The sequence below is a fragment of the Thunnus albacares genome, chromosome 14 (genome assembly GCF_914725855.1).
Source record: "Thunnus albacares chromosome 14, fThuAlb1.1, whole genome shotgun sequence".
Classification (NCBI taxonomy): domain Eukaryota; kingdom Metazoa; phylum Chordata; class Actinopteri; order Scombriformes; family Scombridae; genus Thunnus; species Thunnus albacares.
The window spans coordinates 31,309,023-31,326,492 of NC_058119.1; the positions used below are offsets into that span (position 1 = coordinate 31,309,023).

Sequence of the window (17,470 nt, forward strand, 5' to 3'; positions counted from 1 at the left end):
GTAAGGAAATTTGTGTTTGGTAGATTATTTCTTTGTTGTAACGATGCTTCTTGGCAATAAATCTTATACCGTTGGAAAGCCTGTTTATTTCCCTTTTAAATGGTGCCACATTTGTAAAGAACATGCATTTGTGGGATGAGCAGCAGAGCTGAGTATGTGGGTTGCGCCCATGAAAAATATGCCAAATCTTCTCTGCCAATGCCAAACAGCTTATTTTGCTGTTGCTATTGCCTCTCGTTTTGAGCCTCTGGTACCCCCAGGTGCTGCTAGGAGGCATGCCATGACTGCCCTTCACCGTCAGGCCCGTTTGCGCTGGTGTTGGCAACAGGTGCACTGGAACCTGAACATGTGGAGGAACGCAGAGAGATATCGAAATGAGATGACAATCCCATATCTCCACAGTCTGGGACCGAACTCTATCCTCCAAGATGACAACACTCGCCCCCACAGAGCGAGGTTTATCAGAGACTACCTCCAGAGTGGAGAGGATGGAACGGCCTGCCAGCAGTCCTGACCTCAACCCCATTGAACACTTGTGGGATCAGCTTGGGCGTGCTGTTCGTGCCAGAGTGACCAACACAACCACGTTGGCTGACTTGCGACAAATGCTGGTTGAAGAATGGGATGCCATCCCACAGCAGTGTGTGACCAGGCTGGTGACCAGCATGAGGAGGAGGTGCCAGGCTGTTGTGGCTGTGTATGGTTCTTCCACATGCTACTGAGGCTCCAGTTTGTTAAATGAATAAATTATTAAATTGCCAATATGTCTTGTTTCTTCAAACTTCAATCATCCAATCCACCAAACACCAAATAAGAGTCAATGGCAGAATAAACTGTTTGGCATTGGCAGAGAAGATTTGGCAAATTTTTCATGGACGCAACCCACATACTCAGCTCTGCTGCTCATCCCACAAATGCATGTTCCTTACAAATGTGGCACCATTTAAAATAAACAGACTTTCCAACGGTATAAGATTTATTGCCAAGAAGCATCGTTACAACAAAGAAATAATCTACCAAACACAAATTTCCTTACTTTTTGTGCTAAGTTTAGTTACAGTCCAAATGCAACTCTGGAAATCAAAGTGCAGCAGAATGTATAAATACAGAAACATGAGCAAAGATGGAAAACAGTAAGAAAATCACACTGAAACTGAACTTTAACACAACAGGCTTCATCAGAGAGCTGATCCTGGATCTGGATCCTGTTTGTGCATCAGGACAAACACAGACTGGAACGTTTCTGACAAACTGTGGAGACGTTTGATAAAAGAGAAACTGTTGAACTCTGTTTCTTCTTCTCTGTGAAATATTTTTTGTGTTTCTGTGATCAGATGGTCTGCGTCACAGTCAGAATACCTGCAATCCCTCCTTTCCGCTGGTTTTTAAAGGACCTTTCTGTTGACTTTCCACTCCTGCAGTGTTCATTTCTACAAAAGCTTCACCTTCATTCTCTGCTGTCCAAACCTCTCAGGGCAGTGAAACCATCAGAAAACTGTCTGCAGATATTTCTGATCACCGACATCAGACCTCGATCAAACACGCTGCAATATTCCTCTGAACCCCGCCTGCCCGGGACCGCAGGGCGATGGAAACAAACGATCAGCAGGACGTCAATTGATGTTTGATCCGAGTCTGACGAGGCTTAATGTTTACACGGCGGAGCGGAGGCTCTGACAGGAAGTTGGTTTAAACGCCCCGCCTCGCTCACTGACCGAGGTCACGTTTCCCAACGTTAAGGTTGAGTGTAGATGGTATTATTGATTATTCTGTCCATTATTTTCTGGATCAATAGATTTGTTGTTTGGTCCATAAAATGTCAGAAAATGGTGAAAATGTGGATCAATATTTCCCAAAGACGATGTCATTATTCAGTTTACTGTCAGAGAAACTAAAGAAACCAGAAAATATTCACATTTAACAAGCTGGAATCAGAGAATTTGGACACATTTTAGATGGTCTTCAGTCTTCGAGTTCGACAGTTGAGTGTTTTGAAGGTGAAGGTGATGGTGAAGGTGATGGTAATGGTGGAGGTGAAGGTGATGGTGGAGGTGAAGGTGATGGTGGAGGTGAAGGTGAGGGTGAAGGTGATGGTGAAGGTGATGGTGAGGGTGATGGTGAGGGTGATGGTGAAGGTGATGGTGAAGGTGAATGTGATGGTGAAGGTGATGGTGAAGGTGGAGGTGAAGGTGGAGGTGATGGTGAAGGTGATGGTGGAGGTGAAGGTGAAGGTGAAGGTGATGGTGATGGTGAAGGTGATGGTGAAGGTGATGGTGAAAGTGAAGATGATGGTGAAGGTGATGGTGAAGATGATGGTGAAGGTGATGGTGATGGTGATGGTGAAGGTGATGGTGAAGGTGAAGATGATGGTGAAGGTGATGGTGATGGTAAAGGTGATGGTGAAGGTGATGGTGATGGTGAAGGTGAAGGTGATGGTGATGGTGAAGGTGATGGTGGAGGTGAAGGTGATGGTGAAGGTGATGGTGATGGTAAAGGTGATGGTGAAGGTGAAGGTGAAGGTGATGGTGATGGTGAAGGTGATGGTGAAGGTGAAGATGATGGTGAAGGTGATGGTGGAGGTGAAGGTGAAGGTGATGGTGAAGGTGAAGGTGATGGTGATGGTGAAGATGATGGTGAAGGTTATGGTGAAGTTGATGGTGAAGGTGATGGTGGAGGTGAAGGTGATGGTGATGGTGAAGGTGAAGGTGATGGTGAAGGTGATGGTGATGGTAAAGGTGATGGTGAAGGTGATGGTGATGGTGAAGGTTATGGTGAAGGTGATGGTGATGGTAAAGGTGATGGTGGAGGTGAAGGTTATGGTGATGGTGATGGTGAAGGTGATGGTGGAGGTGAAGGTGAAGGTGAAGGTGAAGGTGATGGTGAAGGTGATGGTGAAGGTTAAGGTGAAGGTGATGGTGATGGTGAAAGTGAAGGTGAAGGTGATGGTGAAGGTGATGGTGATGGTGAAGGTGATGGTGAAGGTGAAATAAAGGTTTGAGCTTCGATCCATCTGGGAAACGAGACCTCGGTCTTTATCTCATTCTTGGCAGCTTAACATTTAAACACTGAGCTAAAGGGCTGCAACCACCTGTCATGTTGTTAAATGGTTTCACTGTGGTGACACCTGATAGGCTGTGATGTCACAGGTGTGTGAACACCTGAGCTAAAGGTTCCTTTAATCAACCTCTCACTTAAAGGGTCATTCTGACATTTTGCTGTTTGTCAGATGTTTCTCACGGATCAGTTTTATTTCTTTGTGTCCAGAGCAAACACACACTTCCCGCCCAGTTCCAAAACAAACAGAGCTGCTCTGTGATTGGTTGTTTTGTCTTGTTTTTTTAAAAAAAAACCTTCTGGACTACAAGTGCTTGCTAATAAAACTTAAATGTCGTATTTCCACTGAAACGTTTGTGTTTGTGTCTAAATGATTATTTTGTCTTCAGCTCGCAGGACATTTTACTGTCTTTAATGTGTCACTACTGTTTTTTTATGTGTCATTTAAACACACAAATGACATGGATGAAAGACTTTTTGTGTTTTAATTTAAAAGGTTTGTTCCTCTGAGATGTGACAATGTGAACACTCGACGACTCCTGAAAGTTATGTTGAATTCTCACAGAGAAACTAGATTCTGGCTAAAGTTCAGGAAGGATTATAGTTTAAAAAAGGTGAACATTAAAGGATAAATCTGGTGATGTTTTATGTGTTTCTGCTTGTCAACAAATCCCAGAAATACTCACTAGAGCACCAAATGTAGATTCATCCGCCACTGAAAATAGTCCCCAACAAACACTATTTCCTCCTGTTTGTTTGTTACTACAGTGAACAGCTGTTTTAGGAAATGAATGAACCTTTTTAAACGTGAAACTATACAGTTGTGAGCTGTTTTTTAATATCTTCAGTAGGAACCAATGAGCTCGGAGCTGAGAGACACAGAGAAGGAGGAAAGTGTTGAGAGACGGACTGATGTGTTGTTGGTTTGAACATGAGATTTAATGACAAGAAGAAAAATATAAAATAACTTCAGACTTATTTGCAAACTGAAATAAACTTCTGTGTTTTTTAATTTTATTTTTTATTGCGTTTGTTTGATATTTGACAGAAACACAGGAACGTCGCGTTGACCTTTGTGGGAGCAGCCAATCACTGTTGACCTCAGCTTGAACTGAAAGATGAATAAAAAACAAATCACTTGTGTTTCTGAATTTCCTGAACTTAACAATAACAAACTGGTTGGTAAACTTGGTATAAAAATAACGGACGTAGTCACTGTGACGTCACTCATTGGTTTGTGGACTCCTGTTTTGAGCATCGACTTTGGCGTTTTGATTGTCGCGATCTTGAATTTTTTGAAGGCAGAAGTGACCATATTTAGAGGAGAGCGTGGAGCTGGGAGGAGCTCCCCAAGGTCCAACTACAGCCCTTCATTCACTGCCATGGTAGTGACTAGCCCTATAGCATACGCTGCTTTATTGTCTATTTTACTGTAAATGGGACCATAGTTTACTAAATGAACATCAGGCTGTATTGAAGAAAACTTGAAACTAGTGATTGAGACCATAAACTCATTAAGAAACAGTTTACTGAGGTAATAAATCAATGAGCAGTGGGGTCATTTTCTCATAGACTTCCATATAATTAGACTTCTTTTAGCAGCCAGTGGCGTCGCCCCCTGCTGGCCGTTAGAGAGGATGCAGGTTTGTTTTTTGTTTTTTTTAATTTTCTTTTTATTTACCATTTTCACATACATTCTGCTTACAACTGGTACACAATGACTTATTCTTTTCTCTATTCCCGATATTACATTATTATTAAAGTAAACATGGATCCAGATAGAGAATAACTGTGCCTACTCATACATATCAAAAGGTATATATATATATATATATATATATATATATATATATATATATATATATATATATATATATATATATATATATACACATACATGGATGCATATACACATGTCCAGAGCACGACAGTTAGAGTTCGACCATGTCATTGATATTGCAAATATTGTGTAGTAGATATTGTGTAATAGAATAAAATAAAAAGAAAAGAAACAGAACCTTTCAACATCTGTAGCTATGAAATATGAACTAGGGGTCTTTGTTCCCATGATGTACATCTCAGATAAAGTCTAATCTAATTGGTTTTATGTACTCTATCCAATTTTCCCAAATTCTTTCATATCTGTCCATCTCCAGCCTCACAGAGAAAGTTAACTTTTCCATCCAATATATATATTGTGCATAACCTCAACCCAGTCCTCGAGAGAATGCAGGTTTAAGTCGCTTCCGCACTGGCTTCACTTTTCAGACCTGGAACTTCCTGCTGGGATTTTACTAAAGTCAATGATCAGAGGTGGTAACACTGTTAACAAGATTATGATTAAACCCTGTTTTATATCATTTACACTGACAGAAATATATATCGAAATATATATATATAGAATCAGACAACAATAAAAGAATACAAGAGCTAAAAGAAGAAAATAAAATAGTCAACAATAAATAAAAACAGCAAAACCCATAAAACAGAATAAAACCAGCATCAGAAGCAGAGACATATGACAGAGAGGATCTTTGCCCTGCGTTCAGATCAGCAGCTGTTTCCTAAAAGCTGACGTCAACATTTCACAATTAGATTAACTTAAACTTTAATGAGCTCAGAGGGGAAATGTGGTCATCAGAGCCCCAAACAACAGAACAGAACCACAGAGATCATCTGATTTAAAATCTTTTACTACAAAACTCTCATTTTCTGCTGTTTTCATTCGCCTCCTCCTGAAACTTCTGCTTCTGATGATTCATTTGTACAGATATTAATAAAAAAAGAAGAAAAGAAAAACCTTTAGGCTGATGAGGAAAAGTAGACAGGCTCCTGTATCAGTGTTTTAGGAGAGCAGGGGATTCTGGGTACTGTGGTCCTGTATGGAGGAGTCCATCAGGAGCTGCTGTGTAGAATCACAGGTTTAATTTATTAAGAACTATAATATATAAAAAGTGTTTGTAATTTAAAACGAACTCCAGCAGAGCAGCAGGACGTTTGTTCACGACGACGGCTGAACTTTCAGAGTATCAACAGATGACAAGACTCAACGCTACTCTGCTGCTGTTGCCTGGTAACAACGACATCACACAACAACACAAGACAACACAACAAAATGTACAGAGTGAACAGTTTATTCATCTGAATGCACAGTGTATTGGAATCACTGTATTGGTTTCTTTTGTATGTCCTTTAGTACCATCTAGTGGTGATTCCCAATAGCTGCTTTGAAAAGGAAGTGAGGGAATAGTAAACAGGAAGTAGAGTTGAGGAAGTCCTTTTTGCCCCTGTGTTCATGGAATAAGCATCACAGTGTAACAGTGTTCTTAATCCTGTGCCTTAAAGTCCACAAAAACAGCTTCATCCGTAAGTCTTCTACTATTTCCGGTTATATTGACATGTTATATTACTATTTCTCAGGTTTAAATGCAGTATTTTTGATGATGGTTACTTCACTGTCAACTACATATGGATGTATTAGCAGTTAAAGCATTGCTGCTCTGCTAAATGACATTTACTGTTGTATTTTCATACTTTATTACACATATTGACATATTTTTAAGCACCTGTTCACATGGGTTTATGTCAGTAATCTTTTCTCTATTAGTGTACTAGAGATATTATGTAGCACCTAAGAAGGTACTTGTTTGTATTTTGTGTTCTTTTTCAGTTTTACAAAATTACATATTTTCCTCAATTAAATCCTGCTAAACACATCACCCTGGTCCTTGGAGGATGCAATGCTGGAGAATATAATGTTAAGCTGACTGTATAGCTGAAAAACATGTTGCTTGCAACAGCTTTTAGTGAGGACAGCATAAACGGTTTATTAATCTGAATGAACAGTTTATTAATCTGAATGTGGAGTTTATTCTGAAACATTGTTGAAACTCTACACACAACAAACTAAAGCAGACACAATATAAAAATATCTTACATCTCTTGCAAGAAATTTACTGTATTATTTTACTTTTTTTTTGTTTTTTCTACATTAAGGTAAATGCCATAAATACACAGTAAATTATTTTTTATCAAAAATATTCACCATAAAATAAAAGCTGTAATCTGTAAATTAAAATAATGGAATATTATAGGCCTATTTATTAAAAATACAAAAAATACACATCCTATTACTTACTTATTATTACTTATTATTACTTAAAATTAAGGCAACTTTCTTGGGTTTTTTACAGCAAAACTTTAAATTTAATGTAAAAAAAAAAGTTAAAAAAAACCAAAAAAAAAAACACAAACAAACAAAAAAATAAATAGTAAAAAACGGTAGAAAGTCTGGCAGCAAAAGTTGCCAAACAGCGCTGAAGAAATACCTTTAAATGACCTAATTTAAATAAAGGCTTGTTTTTATACAGAAAATGTTAAATATTTAGCCTTAATTTTATCTATAACTAAAGTGTAGTCCAGATGCTTTAGAAGTATTGATTACATAGTGATTAAAAACATTTTTAAACACTAGAGCCTCAACAAAACATAAGTTAGACCCAAACCGCGACACATATGGGACTTGAATTATTGCCCAAAGCACCACAGCTGTATTAAAATTACAAAGGAAACGCTGCGTTACTTTATATAAACATTATTTGAAAGTAATTCTGAAGTTGAAGCTGCTTCAGTAAACGTCAGTCAGTGTGGATAAATTAACTCTGTTCATGTTGTTGACTGTTGTTTGCAGCGACCATGTTACGATGTGTTGTTCCTGTTCTTATGTCAACAGCTGATTTCTTTTTCCTGTGGGGGGGGGGTTATCACCTGCAAGTCTGCAAAAAACAGAAAGTGAATGTTTAGAGTCTAAGATCTTCTTCTTATGAAATACTGTAAAATCATACAGAGAGGTAGATTTCTTACCTGTTCTCATCTTGAAATGTCCAGATGACACCTGCTACAGTTTAGACTGGACAGTCTGACCAGCCTCCTGCAGACCCAGATCTCATCTTCTCCTCTTCCTCGTCTTCCTAGTTCTAGGACAACAGGTGTCATTATGTGCTCAGTGTTTCCCCTAGAGTTTCCCAGGCAGGAGGTTGACTCCGTTTCAGAACAGTGCGGCACAGCGGCTCCAAAACGCAAATGTTTATTGATTTCCGAATGAATGGATATTTGGCTTTATTTTTGGCCCGGTGGCCCACCAGGCCTGTACAATTATAAGGGAAACACTGGTGCTGTCATCAAAAAAATTTTAATGGTTTCAAAACAGTATCTTGACTAAGAAATTATGAAGTATTTTAACTATAGTTGAAATCAGAAGAAAATATGTTCATGGATTATGGTTTGGACTGGTTTATGTAAAAATTTAGTCAGGATACTGTTTTAAAACCCATTTCAATGTTTTTGATGACAGCACATAAGGGTTAAACATCTTCCTCTAACTCTCTTAGTATAAAGCAGAAAATGTACTTATGGTTTGATACACTTGGTTAATAGATGGGTTACATGAGTTAGAGGTTTCAATAATTAGGGGCGAAGACGCTTTTGTATTTCGTGTGTTTGTTTGTTTCTTCTTCTTTCTTCTTTATTATTACGCCACTAAAACCCTAAATTTGACCCCCTAAACATGCTCAATAACTAATATGGCCGCCACGGCCTGTAGGAATGTCGTAGAGAGATCAAACCAAAACTCAATTATTCGTCTCATCAAGACCTGCAAATCCAACAGGAAGTCCGCAATCTCAGTTTCAAAATAAGACTTTGCCCCAATTTTGGACCCCGAACAAAGGCTATCTCCTCCGAGGGCGTTAATGGTATCGGCTTCAAACTTTGATACAAGAGTTAGTTAGAAACTTCTCATCTTAAAAAACGGTTTGGATTTTATAAGCCCTGAAAGTTGTAGTGCCACATCACACTTTACAATGTAAACCAATAGGGAGGCAATCTCTGGGCATGGACTTTGTGTCAAACAAATGGTTCTGATGTCTAAACTATGTAGGATTTGGCCAAAGTCATGGGATATATATACAAACTTTGTATGAAGTTTGGTGTTATTATAGTGTATTTTACAATAATTATAGGTCTTATATGTATAATTCAGTAGTGGGGATGACCTATGAGGGGAAGGGAAAAAATGGAGTGAGGGTGACAGTTTAGTGCTGCAGAAAAATAAAATCAAAACTAAATTTTGTAGCTCTGTGCTGCAGTTTTTCCTTGTTTTTTTTACAGGTGCGAGGGCCCGTTCAATGCTGCTTGCAGCTTTAATTGATCTGAGTGTTTGTTAGATGGCAGCAGAGAGAGATGACAGGAAATGCATCCTTGTTAGTAATTTGTGGATGTTTTACTGATGAAGGCAGACAATTTATTTATCCATGTATGTGATTCATTAATAAAAGTCAACAAGTTGTTCATCTATACATGTTTTGTATTAATTGTGTGTATTTTTATACCCTTTGAGTATGATTTATTATCCCAAACCAGACTTTATTAATCGAAGCATACATTTTAATCAACATATATATATTTTCATTAACATTTATATTTCTCTCTGTGGAGCGCGCTCAGTCCAGAGATACAGATCTGTATGATAAACAGCAGCTGTTCCAGAGGAAGCGCTGGTGGGGGCTGATGGGTAATTAACCTGATGCATTGTGGTTGTTGTTGTTAATCTGATTGGACGCAGAGACGCTTTCACATGAACAGTGAGTGTTCGTCCTCTTCCATCTTTCTGAGGACCGATAAGAGTTTTAAACTTTGAAGTCAGGACATTTTACCCACTGGCTCTATTTACCCCATTCTGCCCTACCGATGACAAAAACAACAATTCAAAGAAACATACTGACGTACAAATTAATCACACAAAAATATACCCCCAGTGTGTGAAGGCCTTAACTCTTAACTCTTCAGAGGAAACGATTTCTAAGGACATTTTTAGAAAGTGAGGTCATGTCGTCTCCTCTGAGCTGCTACAAGAAGAAAACATGATGTCAGTTTATGAAGCGTACGTCTTCTCCTGAAACTCTGAAACTTCAAACCTTTTTAAAAGCAGCTAATCATCCACTCAGTTTTATTTGCATCCATTCAGCCTGACGGTGGATTCAAACTGACCTTCTCACTGTGAGGAGACAGAACTAACCACTGTACAACCTGCCAGTTTGAACTCACTAAATGAAAACTCAATAAACTTCAAATGCAAAAGTGAAACTGAGGCTTCAAACTCAACAGAAGCTGCACTGCAGCCAGAATAGAGTCTACAGCCATTACAGCGTTTATAACTAACACAACAAATCATGGAGCTGCAATAATGTGGATATGAAACACACAAGAGAACACGACCGCGATAGAAACATTTATTTCATCCCTCAAAGCTCAGATACAACATGAATAATATGTACTGCATGTGACTTTATTTTGACTAATCTGACTAATAATTTAAATACTGACAGATGATCTACAATGAATCAAATAAAACAATCTTCTTTACTCTCTTTCTGCATTCGCATTAATTTAAGATTTCTCTGTCTTGCTTTAGCTGCAGTTTCTCAGCTGATCACACAGATAAATGTATGACCTTTAGTATCAGAGCACTTATGTATAGTATTATTTGTTTCAGCTGCAGCCCTCGCTTCAAGCTCATGTCTTTGTTTCATTATTTCCTCTTTCAACGCCAACATTTCTCCGCTGTGTTCCTTCTTCAGTTCCTCCAGCTCTTTGTTCCTCTTGGCTTCAGACTCTTTCAGGATTCGTTCTTTCTCCCTCTCGATGGCTTCCTCTGCTCTCAGGAACATTTCATTGGTGTAATGTGACCCTCCATTCTCATCAACCATCTTCTCTATTTTATCCAGAAGCTGACTGACTTGTGACGGGTCGTCTGTGTTGTTGTTGAAGACGTGATAACGGCTGTTACACTTCTGGATAAGGTCTGTCAGGTCTTTGCTCTTTGAGAGATACTCTTCAATGGTTTTTTTCTTCAGTCTGTCTCCATGAGTGAACAGCACTATCATGTATTTAGAAGCATCTTCACCAAACTGTTCTTGAATCATTTTCACTGTTTGTTTCTCCTCCTCTGTGAACCTGCCCAGCTGAAGAACCACCAGGAAGGCATGTGGACCAGGAGAAGACAGACCGATGCACATCTTGATCTTCTTCAACACAGCTTCATTGGGTAAAGTTGTGTCAAACAGTTCTGGAGTGTCGATGACAGCAACCTTTCGCCCTCCAACTTCTCCTCTTTCTTTCTTGCAATCAGATGTGACGGACTCTGCAGACAGTTCAGACTCAAACACTTCTTCATCACCCAAGATGGTGTTTCCTGCTGAACTCTTCCCCACTCCCGTCTTCCCAACCAGAACAATCCTCCACTCATCAGAACCTGCAGGTCCTGTCAGACAAAAGACAAAGTTTCAGAGCAGAATACGAGTAATTCCCAAAAGGCCTTTTTTACTTAGTTAATTACTTATTACCAAGCAGCAACCTCTGGGGTTGAAAAATGAAGCCAATGTGGAAGCGCCAAAACTGCAGTTCCTTGAATGACCACTTGAGGCCCCAAAGCGAGTCAATCCTCATAGACCCCCATGTTAAAATGCCCAACTTTACGGCAGAAATGTTTACAGCCTGGTACAAACAACGGTTTTGGTCTCTGTAGCTAATTTCTCCTTTCATGACAACTGTACGGGGGTGAATTTTTTTATAACTCACCCGTTTAAATTTTATTAAGCCTTAAAGTTCTGCATAATGAAGGACATGGCTGCTTTGAGTGACAGGTCCGCCAGCCGCTAGGTAAATGATAGGTAAATTTGCCCATTTTTGATTGGCTGGGAGTTAGGCAGCGTCACGCACTGCCAAGATGGCGACGGCCGGAGCGGCTCACTTTGAGCTTCAAAACCGCTCTTCAGAAACCAACGAGTGACGTCACGGTAACTACATCCATATTTTTATACAGTTTATGCTTATTACTTAATTCTAATTCTTCAGTCGATGCCATTAAATAGAAGAAGAGCACACATGAGATGATGTCATTAAAAGAGCAGCAAGTATACGTGGTGTCATAATACTAATCTCTCACTCAATATCAAGAAAACCAAAGAAACATCACAGACTGCAGGAGAAACAACACAGCTTCATTGGGTAAACAGTGAAGCAGTGGAAAAAGTCTCTTGAAGTCTTTCAGCTTCAAATTCTTGGGATGAACCTCACAGAGGAGCTGATCTGGACCACCAACACCTCCTGGACTATAGGGAAACCCAACAGCACCTGTAACATCTGAGGACACTGACAAGAATAAAGCTGCCCTGAAAGCTGCTGCTCAACTTTTATCACTGTGTAATAGAATCTGTTCTGACTTACTGCATCACTGTGGTGTGTAAACTGCACCCCTCACACCTGCATAACACTAACTAACAACTAACCTGAAGTGTTGACAGATGGAGCAATACTGTTTCTTTCTTTTAAAATTATTATTGTTGTGTTGTTTGCTTTGTGTTGGGAGCTGCACTATAATTTTGTTGTCTTGAACAATGACAATAAAGATGATTCTATTCTAAAACCGTGTGGAAAACTGTTAGTTTGATGTATTGATGTGAGGAAGGTTACAGTCTCCTCATCGCTCCACACAACATCTGATGTTTTCAGCTCTTCAGTCACGTTTTAGTTACATGAGTCTTGTACGTCATCATTTATTCACTCAGTCTGTTTACATTTGATTTTTATCCACACAGCTGCTGTTACACCGCAGACAACAGGAAACACTTTTCTTACAGACATGTAGACCTTTGTTTTCAATTTCTGGTATTTCCACTAAGATTTGTTCATGCAGAAACAGGCAACTAATATCCAGCTGTTCTTACAGACGTGAACTACCTTCAGACACTCGACTCGCCCCTTTTGTTGAGCCGTGATGTTTTAACCTGCAATGGTTTTAGGGGTTTATGGGAAACGCTGTTTGCTAAAGGCTGCTAAAAACAGAAATATTAAATAAACAACTTTTTTTTTTTTAATTTACCATCCCTATCTAAACATAGAGTAAAAAACTGACATATTGTGGAATAAAGTCATGTTCTGAGGCTGGATTTGTAGTTATTTATTACAAATATCAGACAGAATTTACATTAGATTATTTCCTGTGCAGAACCTGAAGGTTCTGGTTTCACTTTGTCTCTCTGCAGATTTAGTCACAGAAGGGTTTTGGACCTAAAATTAGTTGATGTTTTGTTTTGAACATTTTCAGATTAAATAAAACAGACTACATTAACATTCACCTCAGTTTCAGAGCCATTTCAGGATTAAAGAGATAATTTACCTTCTAATCTCATGCGTTTGGCAGATTGAGGAGGTGGAGATGACTTCCTGGATGCCATTTCTGCTCAGATTGCTGAACTCGATTATCTGAAGCGTGTAGTGTTGATTGGTGGCTGGCAGATGATGATGAATGGTGTCACAGTCAGATGTAGTGATGCTGGAAACACTAGAAACAATAAAGGATCATTTGTGATGTAAATAAGACATGTGGAGTGATATGAAGACAGATGCAGCTTGTTGGTGTCTGTGTTTGATTGACAGCAGCTGGCAGGCTGCTGGTTTTACACCATAGGAACCAAGTTGGTAGCTCCTGGTCTAGAAAGTGAAGCGAATGTGGAAGTGCTTTAAACCTGCATTCCCTCTACTGGCCAGCAGGGGGCGACTCCACTGGCTGCAAAACTTCTCACTTGATCTATTACCTCAGTAAACAGTTTCCTGATGAGTTTATGGTTTCAGTCACCGGTTTCAAGTCTCCTTCAATACAGCATGATGTTCACTTTGTAGATTATGGCCCCATTTAGAGTAAAATAGATGATAAAGTAGGATATGCCATAGGGCGTGGCTACCACGGCAACAATGTTGTTTACGTACGTCACATATCGTAACCCCAGATTAGAATAGGAGTATAGGTGTAGCTGTAGCCATCGCTATTTCAGTGTGTTTTCAGTTCATGAAAGTTAATTGTAACATTTTGGTCTTGTTCAGTGTTTGGTTTAACTAAAAGAGCCTCTAAAGAGTCGGATGTTCTGTTTTTCCAGTAAGTATATTTTGTTTGAATGGTTTTAAGCCTGTTTTTCACCAGCCAAAATTAGCATAAGCATTTGCATTAACACAGTTAATAGACTGTAAATACACTGTGCTAACCAAGTTAGCAGCTAGCATTAGGGTCAGCTCCACCCTTTCTTCAAATATGGTCACTTCTGGCTTCAAAAATCAAAGATGTTGATGGTGAAATTGTCAAACTGGAGGCTTCAAAACAGTCTACAAACCAGTGGGTGATGTCACAGTGGCTATGTCCATTAACTTTTACAGTGTATGGTATGAACAGCGACAAACTGCTGTAGCTACAAGTCGTTTACAGATAGCATGATGATAGCAGGGGTGTTGAAGTGTAAGAACCAAACCAGCATCTAACGGGTCTGACGTGACATTTGCCGGTATGTTTACCTGCTGTTTAATGTGCTGAAGCTGAGCAGCTAATAGCTATGTAGCTGCTAACTGCCATTAGCGGTGAATGTTTGTTTGGTGGCTCGTTCAACAAGCTAAGCTGCAAGAGAAGATGTGTGTTCATGTCTGTAAGTTAGATAAGAAGGAGACCTTAGCAGGAAAGCTAATGAGGGTTGTTGTTCGGAGTCTAGCATTGAGTAGCAGGATGCTATCAGGCTCAGTGTGACTGTCTGCTCTGCTGATAATAGAGCAACATGTTATGAGATGGAAATAAGCTCTTCATCTACATACATGCAAAACTAGGGGGTGCTGTCATAGAACCATTAAATTGGAAATATAAATTTTCTCTTTTGGTTTCTGATTTTTTTTTTTAAAAAAAGGAGAGAACAGGAAGTGATTTACAGAGCAGATATGTAGCTGTCGCAGACAAAAAAGACATTTAATTTCAGCTGGAATCTTTTATTGATTACTTTTAAAGCTGCTCCAGATGTTGGTTCAGAGCTTTAAGTCAGTGAAAAAGACCCTGCTGGCTGTTCCATGTCAGATTTAAGACTAGAGGGGATCAGGTCTTTGATGTCATGACTCCTGACCTCTCACCTAAGGAGCTCAGACTCAGCAGTTCATCATCTTCTTCTAAATCGCCTCTTAAAACTCATTTTTATCAGATTTCTTGATTTGTCGTGTGTCATTTTGTAATGCTGACTTTGAACAGTGACAAATAAACTGTATTATTATTATTATTATTATTATTATTATTATTATTATTATTATTATTATTATTATCATTATTATTATAAAACCTTAATCTTCCCTGTTCTTTGTCTCAGACTCACTTTTCTTTCGTCTTCCTCTCTCGCATTTCATTGATTATTGATTCGATTTTTTAAATGATTATTCATTCCAGCAGTGAATTCTTCATTTAAATATTGTCCTACCTGCACTGTGATGATCTGCGATGTCTCCTGTGAAAATGAAATGAATCATCATTCCTGTCTGTTTTTATGATTTAATGTTTCTTATCTTCATGTGGGCGTTTGCTCTGCAGGACTTGAACTTTACAACATGAGATATGTACACTGATTACGTGATAATATTATATAATGAAAATTTAATGATATTAATATCATGAAAACTTTTGACCTGGACAACTGACTGCAGTTAATCATTTACTTATTGTATATTTTCAGGTTTTACACTTTATTGTTTCATCTTGAACACTTTGTAGTTGTGTTTATTTGATATCCTCCTTCTCATGATGTCAATAACTAAATACAAAAGCCTTTCTGGAGACACATTTTGATTCTTTTATCAATTATTTGGGTTGAAATTCAGTAACTTTATAATACAGCCTGCGTTTTACAGTGTAACTTCCCAGAACTTATGGTGTAACTTCCTGGTATGAATCAGTATATATTTCTATGTGCAATAAAATCTAATGTTTTTGCCCTTTGCTCATGGAAGTTATGACAATCACTTTTTATGTGTTTGGCAGGCATGTTTCACCCACAGTGACACACACACAGAGATTTATTATGCTTATGTCTTCTACTTCATTGTATGAATTTCAATAAGAAAAAGTCAAAAATGGGTCTATACTTTTGAATGCTTTGTTTGAATGCTCATAACAGGCAAACTTACCTCTCTCAAGTGCACAGCTATGGAAGGCTTGTATTGTCACCTGAGGATGAAAAAATAACAATACAGTAATGTAATAATATACATAGTATATCTTTAATTACACAATAATAAGGTATGCAAGTAGTTATGAAAAATTATTTTATTCTTTAATTAGACAGAAACCACAAGGTATGTATTGTTCTCCTGGTCTTACTCTATAAGTACAGACTATTTACTCTATAAGTACAGACTATTTACTCTGTAAGTCCAGACTACTTACTCTATAAATCCAGACTATTGTTGGGACTACATGTGGACCACAGTTTACCACATGTTTCAAGACTCCAAGAAACCTGAGCCCTGGGGGTTCGCACCCAAAGTGTGAAGCTCCACCCATGGATCCAGGTTATCAAAACTAGAGATTCCCCTCTTATCTTTCTCTTTTCTCCACGAACTGCAGCAGGAGCAGCTCCTTGCTCTCTTTCTCCTTCAGCTGCAGGAGCAGCTGCTTGGTCTTTCACACCTCCAGCAGCTGCTGGAGCAGGTCTCTGCTCTCTTGTGTGGCCTACTCACAGCAGACACACACAGTCTTCTTTACGGCAGAAGACGCGAGAGCCTGCCTAAGACTCAGAAACTAAGTTTCCTTGTGCCAGCAGCTAACACACAAGTCTGCTGGACAGTTTAACAAGCACAGGAGCCGCAAAATGGAGTTAGATTGCCGCTAACTCTACACAAAGGAGTGACCTGGGCCCTCTGCACGACTGGAGTGCTGTCTCCCCAGCAACGCCTGCATCTTTCAGCTTCAGAGCCAAAGCCTTCTCAGCCTGACTCACCCACGGATTCACCAGCTACAAAGCAGAACGCCACAAAGCATCTCTTCCTTCATGGACTGTTACAACTGGGCATAGCCTAGCAACACAGTGAAGCATAGTACGGCTAAGCAAGAATGTTTAACTCAAACAATGTACTGTACGTGTATTGATTTGATTAAGGTTATACATTGAAATGTTGTTGTGATGTCCTTGTTGCCTTTAGTCAGGTTACTGCATAGCCACACTGCTAGGTTAATGTTAGCATGCTTAACACATGTTACATCCAGTAACTAGGCCTTGCATGCAACTAACCTCATTTTAACCTGGCACCTTTTGTATACACCAATTGGCCTTGAATAGAGAACCTCACAGTTAAGAGGTTAAAACCTAGTTTGGCAAACTTTGGTTCAGGCAGCACATGTGGTTCAAGACATCACATGGTCTGGCCTTTTATCTCTGTAGTTCCCTTTATCAGCCAAATTGTCGGCATGCCATGTGCTCAGTCACCAGGTGACTGCAGCCATCTTGCTATTGTCTTCCCTACACACACACACACACACACACACACACACACACACACACAC

The 17,470-nt window shown here is 39.2% G+C and overlaps 1 protein-coding gene and 1 long non-coding RNA gene across 2 annotated transcripts; one reads left to right on the plus strand and one right to left on the minus strand.

The window, feature by feature from the left end:
- The first annotated feature begins 6,190 nt into the window (after nt 1-6,190).
- Nucleotides 6,191-11,333, plus strand: LOC122996680. Its single transcript, XR_006407050.1, has 4 exons — nt 6,191-6,420; nt 10,839-10,922; nt 11,076-11,158; nt 11,243-11,333. It is a non-coding gene; the product is annotated as an uncharacterized LOC122996680 (long non-coding RNA).
- On the minus strand, nt 9,766-13,452 carry LOC122996645 (GTPase IMAP family member 9-like). Its single transcript, XM_044372242.1, has 2 exons — nt 13,292-13,452; nt 9,766-11,374 (listed from the first exon to the last, which is right to left on the minus strand). Exons 1-2 carry the CDS (start codon nt 13,347-13,349, stop codon nt 10,536-10,538), a joined length of 897 nt encoding a protein of 298 aa, XP_044228177.1. The 5' UTR covers nt 13,350-13,452; the 3' UTR covers nt 9,766-10,535.
- Between the last annotated feature and the right edge of the window lie 4,018 nt (nt 13,453-17,470).